This window comes from Nicotiana attenuata, unplaced genomic scaffold (genome assembly GCF_001879085.1).
Source record: "Nicotiana attenuata strain UT unplaced genomic scaffold, NIATTr2, whole genome shotgun sequence".
In the NCBI taxonomy this organism is placed as follows: Eukaryota; Viridiplantae; Streptophyta; class Magnoliopsida; order Solanales; family Solanaceae; genus Nicotiana; species Nicotiana attenuata.
In genome coordinates this window covers 285,495-292,185 of record NW_017671469.1, presented here as the reverse complement: position 1 = coordinate 292,185, position 6,691 = coordinate 285,495, and the positions used below count along the sequence as shown (strand labels likewise).

The window sequence follows — 6,691 nt, the reverse complement described above, 5'->3', positions numbered from 1 at the left end:
TTCGATTTATGATATGATTACTATGAAGGATGGCCGATTTGCGTTAACTTTATTTAATTAATTTTCATTTTTACTTACTTCATTCGTATTAATCCGATTGTTCATTATCTTTATTTTTTTTTATTTTTCAACTTCATACAAAATTCACTCAACAACTTAATGTTTGTTAAACATATTTGTTATGTTGTCTTTTAAAATATTGTTCTGTTTAGATGATTGGAATAATATTGGAACTAAATAATGCACTTTCCAGACATAAATACTAATTAAAAATTAATGCATTGTATTTAATGCCCTAAACCTTCGGGAAAGCCTATAATCGTTCTTATGCATTCTCTACTTTAATTGAAAATACTTCGATTAACTTTTTATTAATGTAAAAACTTAATTTTTTGATTCATTACGAATAATAAATTGCATATTCACATTATTAACAATTTTAAAAAATAAAATGGAGCACATTGTTTCGACTATATTATTACTTCAAATTCTATGTACGTTAAACGTACTTTAAATTAATGTAAACTACTATTGACCACTATAATTTTTCGTTAATCTTATTATTTCATGAGGCTAAATTAAACTTTACAATCTAATTTTTATTTAATTATTTTATATTTTCATGTTATTTCAGAAGCTGACCTAACAGATGAAGAATTGAAAAATCGTTGTTTGCAAAAGCTTGAAACTATTTTGAAAGGTTGTGGAAGAAGTTTTGTGGATTTTCCAACAATGCCAAGGCCTGTTTATAATACGGAAGAAGTTGATAACAATAATAGATTAATACTGTGACGACCCGACCCGTCGTCTCATGTGTTATTGCTCCGTTTCCCCCATTTCATGCTTCTTCATGTTTCGTTATCGGTATGTGGTGTGTTAGAGTTGATTTGGATTGGTTTTGATAAGAAATGAGACACTTAGTCTCTTTAAGGAAAGCTTAAGTTGGAAAAGTCAACCTAATGTTGACTATTGAGTTAGAGGGCTCGGATGTGATTTCTGGTGATTCGGTTAGCTTCGGGGGATGATTTGTGACTTAGGAGTGCGATCAGATTTGATTTTGGAGGTCCGGTGTAGAATTAGGCTTGAATTGGCGAAGTTAGTATTTTGGTGAATTCCGGTTGATAGGTGAGATTTTGATCCGAGGGTCGGAATGGAATTCCGAGAGTTGCTGTAGCTTCGATATGTGATTTGTGATGTGTGTGCAAAATTTCAGGTCATTCGGAGGTGTTTCGATCGGGTTTTTGATTAAATGCGTGTTTCGGAAGTTTTTGAAGAACTTAGGCTTGAATCCGATGTGATTTAGTGGTTTTGGCGTTGTTTGATGTGTTTTGATGATTGGAACAAGTTTGAATGAGGTTTTAGGATGTATTGGTGCTTTTGGTTGAGGTCCCGGGGGCCTCGGGGTGAGTTCGGATGGTTAAACGGGGAGTTTTTGGACATGTTTCATATTGCTGGTATCTGGTGTTTTCGCACCTGCGGCTATTGGACCGCAGGTGCGGTCTCGCAGAAGCGAGCTAGGCCTCGCAGAAGCGGAATTATGGGACCTTGTCTGAGTCCGCAGGAGCGGAAGATTTGACCGCATAGGCGGTCCCGCTGAAGCGAATTAGGGACCACAGAAGCGGTGGGTGCCTTAAGTGAAAAGTCCGCAGAAGCGGACGTGGACCGCATATGCGGAAGTCGCAGAAGCGGTAATATATCCGCAGAAGCGGAATGGCTGGCAGTTAAGTGAGTTTATCTTCTTCGCGAATTTTTTTTGAAAGAACAACATTTTGGACTCCGAACCTTGAGAACTTTGAGGCGATTTTGAAGAGGGTTTCGAGGGCTTTAATCAGGTATGGATTCTTGGACTTAGAATACGATTTTATGGTGTAAAAACATGGATTTAGACTGAATAATCAAGGAATCAAAGGTCAAAAATGGTGGTTTAGGGCTTGAACTTATGAGAGTTTAAAATAGGGATTTGAGGGGCCAATTGGACTCCGATTTTGGTAAATTTGATATGTACGGACTCGTGGCAAGACGAGGAATCCGGTGATGTGAATTTCGTAATTTTTTGAGACGTGGGCCCGGGGCTCGGGTTTTTGCCAACTTCGTAATTTTTGATATTTTTCGAGTCTTTTCTATTGGGTTATGATTCATTAGCCTATTGTGACGTATTCCTTGTGGTTTTGGTTAGATTCGACGCGCGTGGAGGTCGGTTTGAGGGGCAAAGGCGTCGCGAGCTAGAGATTTCACCGGTTCGAGGTGAGTAATGATTTTGAATGACGTCCTGAGGGTTTGAAACCCCGGATTTGCACAACTTGGTGCTATGTTGAGATGAGACACGCATTCCATGACGAGCGCGGGGTCATTTACTATTGGGGACTGTGATTTGGTCCAGTCCGGATGATATTTTACCGCGTATTAGCAATGACTTGTTGTTTTCACTATGATTTGGGCTTATTGCCATATTTGGGGCTTATTGCCGACTGTTTGAACTCTTTATGAACTATCATCACTGTTTTCCTCACTGTCTGAAATATTATTTGAACTCAGTCCATTTGAATTACACTGTTTCATGAACTCAGCTATATTTTTACTCAACCTTGAGTTTTAACTGATGTTTGAACTATTGTTTGAGCTGAGCATTATTGTCTTTACTGATGCCTGAGGGGCTTATGATTATTTTTGGACTGATTGAGGCCGAGGGCCATATGTGAGGATATGTCGAGTGATGTGAGGAGGCTTTCAGGCCTCGAGTGATATGTGAGGAGGCTTTCAGGCCTCGAGTGTATTGTGAGAAGGCTTTCAGGCCTCATGTTGATATGTACAGGCTTTCAGGCCTTATGATGATATAGCGCTTGGGCTGTAGGAGCCCCTCCGGAGTCTGCACACCCACAGTGAGCGCGGTACCCATTTAGAATTGGACAGTGGTAACAATGACACTGTCACACGTGTTTTGGTCAAGTAACAATGACTGACCAGTCAGGTAACAATGGCTGACTAATGGTAACAATGGCACTGAAACACGCGTTGGGTCAGGTAACAATGGCTGACCGGTCAGGTAACAATGACTGACCATACTTGAGCATACTTGTTTTATTAATTGTTTTCAAAGAGAATTTCTTGCTATGTTTCACTGGTCCCTGCCGTTTACTTGATTTTATTGTTTGAGATAGCATTATCTGTGCCTGTGTGGGATTTTATATTCTCAGCCGTTATCCATTTTTGTTGCTCACTGGGTTGGAGTACTCACTTTACTCCCTGCACCTCGCGTGCAGATGCAGGTATTGTTCACCCGGTAGTGGGTTTTGAGCTGGTTGAAGGTATTGCTATCGTAGCTGAGTAGAGTGACCGCCAGCGTTCACGGCACCGGATTACTTCCTTTGGTTCTAAATTTTATTCCGTATATTGTTGGCCCTGTAGTTGTATTTAGACTTCTCTAGATGCTCGTGACTTGTGACACCCCGGTCGGGTTGTGTTGGGTTGTAAATACTGGTTAGTATTGTCGTTAAGCTGTATTTATCTATTCATTTATGTTTAATAATTGTTAAAGAGACGATTTAGGCTAGTTAGCTGGCCTTGTCTTCACGAGAGGCGCCATCACGACCGGGTTGGAAATTGGGTCGTGACAAGTTGGTATCAGAGCCTAGGTTACTAGGTCTCACGAGTCATGAGCAGGTTAGTAGAGACTCGCAGATCGGTACAGAGACGTCTGTATTTATCCTCGAGAGGCTGCAGAACCTTTAGGAAAACTTCACATTCTTGAATTCTTATCGTGCATCCTTTATTCAGCTTGAAAAGAAACTCTTGAAAATTCCTTCCACACGTCTGTATGCGCATACGAGCGCTCAGTATTATATGTGCCTCGATGGTTTGTGATTCCCCGACCAAGGGGCGAGATGTGATCTTCGTGAGTATGTTGGGCCAGTCTGGAGGACTTGAGGCCGGATCTTTGCCTATTGCTTGAGCACCGAGGTGCTGATTGTGCGAGCAAGTGTTTTGAACTTTTATGTTCGGTATTGTCCCTATTAGCCGGAATGGCGGGTGGATATCCATGTGATGAGTATGTTAGTACTGCGAGATGTGTCTATATGACTTGGTAGTGACGAAGAAGTCTGCTGGTTAATAGATGAGCTGTTAAGCGTTCGTTTCCTATTGTGATTTGATGTGTGGCCCGAGTATGGGCGTGTGAAGAATATTATCGTGTCTCCTAGTTGGGGAGTGTAGTGCATTTCATGTGGTGGTATGAGTTCATACCCAGGAAAGACTAAATGATTGTGTAATGGATATGACGGTGGAAGGTATGCTGAAATACTAAATTGAGGCGAAGCAGGTGGGTTATCTCCTGCGGAGTATTCTTAAGTGGTATGATCCTTATGTGTATGTTAGAAGATCTCATGTGTAATTGAAGGGTGCGTGTTGAAATTCAAAAAAAAAAAATCGGGCCGCTTAAGAGAGTGGACTCAACTGATGTGGGGATGAATACGAGGTTGCAGAGGATTACAGTACTAGACGATCTGTGTTTTCACAACCAGTAGATGATTTGAGTTTAATCTCACTATGATATTGCGGCATCATTAGAGTAAAAGTGTTATGAGTTGTTGAGTGTGTCCTAATATATGGCTTCGAGCCAAGTTGGGGAGGTTGCTATTGATTAGCAGATTGCACGGGCATGTGCTATGTTGGCTTCAGTTGGAGCGTGCGGGCGAGCCAGCTATGGCTAGAGTAAAAGAAAAAAAAATTTGATAAAGGTTATATTATATTCCATAGGATATGAGAATCACAGAATGTCTAGAGTTGTTGTTGGTAAAGAATGCTCGGTGCATAGAGCAGGAAGTTGCTTGGTTGTATTGGGATGAGGATCTCATTTTTGCGGTATCGGAGTGCCAATAAGGTACGAGTGGTTCTGTTCGTTAAGTCAGGTAATTTGCAGTTTGAATAAGAGTGAATGACTCTCGAGAATGGTTTTATCGTGTTCAAGATTCTACATGTAACAATCAGGTGTCTCAAGGTTGTGCATGTGGTCAAAGACCGTGTTTTCGTCAGAAAATGTCGAGACTGGTGGTATTTTTATGATGATTATGGGGTTCTATGTATCGGTATCTGGAAGGTAATGGTAATGAATTCAGATTCGCAGGGAGTTCTTCAAGTAAAATATTCTGGAGTGTGGTATTTCTGGGGACAGCAGAGAGAGTATTCGGTGGCCTATGGGTCTTAGACAGTGTGGTCTTATGTTCGAGTCTCGTGTGGTAAGCGTGGATTGAGGCATTGTGATGCTACAGCAAGGGAGAAATATCAAGTTGATGATGAATCAGAAGGGAAATTAGATAGATGGAGTAGCTTGATAGTAGACCGAATCGGTATGGTAAGGATATGATTAATTCCTCGTATGTGTTCCAGGTAATGAGCCTTTACAAGCATTGTGCAGCAAAGTTCTTGAGTTCTGACAACTTGCTTAGCTTGGTTTGGATAGAAGGATTCAGTCCTGGCAGTTTAGCTTGTGCGAATGGAATTGGCAGAGATGTTCTTGTCGGGTTTCACCGTGGTTTGGAGATGAATGTATTTTCTATGGGTATGCGAAGCATGGAATGTGTAATGATTCTTCTTCCTAATGGGATCAACGGAAGTTCTTGATTAGATGAGTTACAGTTCAGTTCTAAAAAGGAGTTCATAAAATTCTTAGGCAATGGGTAGCCTCAGGTAATCAAGGAAATGGTGCTGCTAAATGGAAGTGATTTGACGAGAGTATATGTCTCGAAAAAAGGGCAATGTGATTAGACTGATGATACTACGGTAGTAATGCGGTGCTTTCTTGTTAGATCGGCTGTTGATATTTGAGTTTTGTGATGGCACAGGGGAATCTTAGAATATCTTTCGTGGAATGATTAGGTACTCGAGGTGTAATATGTATTCATACTGCGGAATTTGGGAATCAGGTACAGAGATTCTCGAGCTATATGGAGTTGGAGAGTGGGAGTTCTCATGTTCAGGCTATGTAGTGGTTGTGGACCGTCTGTATTGGTACCGTTAGCGGCTATTGGGATTTGGAGGCCCGAGTGGATCTTTCTTTGCTTGGTATATTAGATTCTGGGTATGATATTGGGGTATAGACTGGTTGTCTCAGTGTTGGGTTATTCTAGACTATTGTGCTATGGGTTATGTCGGAAAATGCCACGGGTTCCATGGCGAGGTGCATCGGGTTATGTTCTAGCAGAGTGGTTTGTATTCCGAAGACCAGCGGACGGTTGGGAAGGATTGCTTTTCTTAATTGGGCCTTCGTGGTGGATGTCAGTGCAGAGGTTTCTACCATTGATTCAGTTCCGGTATTGAGGGACTTTTCGGATGCGTTTCTTGTGGCCGGGCATGTCGCCGGGCGAGGTTGTGGATTTCGATATTGATTTGGTGCCGGCCACCGTATCGTACGGCTCCGGCAGGAGTTATTGTAGTGGAAGGAGCAGCTTCAGGCTTCCTTGGTAATGAGTTCGTTGGCAGGCCGATGTGGCTACGTATTCAGCTTGAGTTGCTATTTTATGTTGTGAGACATTAGGATTTGTTGATTATGGGCACCTGTGGTGCGGTTCTATTGGGGATTCATAGTGAAAGTCGAGCGGGAAGAGTAATTGGATGTTGCTCGGTAAATGGAGTGTTGGTTATGACCTATCGGGTTGCGTGTCGTATGTTATTTGTTTCACCGTGGGTGTAATGAATT

At 41.7% G+C, this 6,691-nt stretch overlaps 1 protein-coding gene across 1 annotated transcript in view; it reads left to right on the top strand.

Moving 5' to 3' along the window:
- Window positions 1-4,270: 4,270 nt before the first annotated feature.
- LOC109208481 overlaps window positions 4,271-6,691 on the top strand; it is a 7,156-nt gene continuing 4,735 nt past the window's right edge. Inside the window, exons 1-3 of the mRNA XM_019371597.1 lie at window positions 4,271-4,283; window positions 4,984-5,092; window positions 5,502-5,554. Coding sequence (XP_019227142.1) covers window positions 4,271-4,283; window positions 4,984-5,092; window positions 5,502-5,554 — 175 coding nt within the window. The remainder of the gene's footprint in view (window positions 4,284-4,983; window positions 5,093-5,501; window positions 5,555-6,691) is intronic.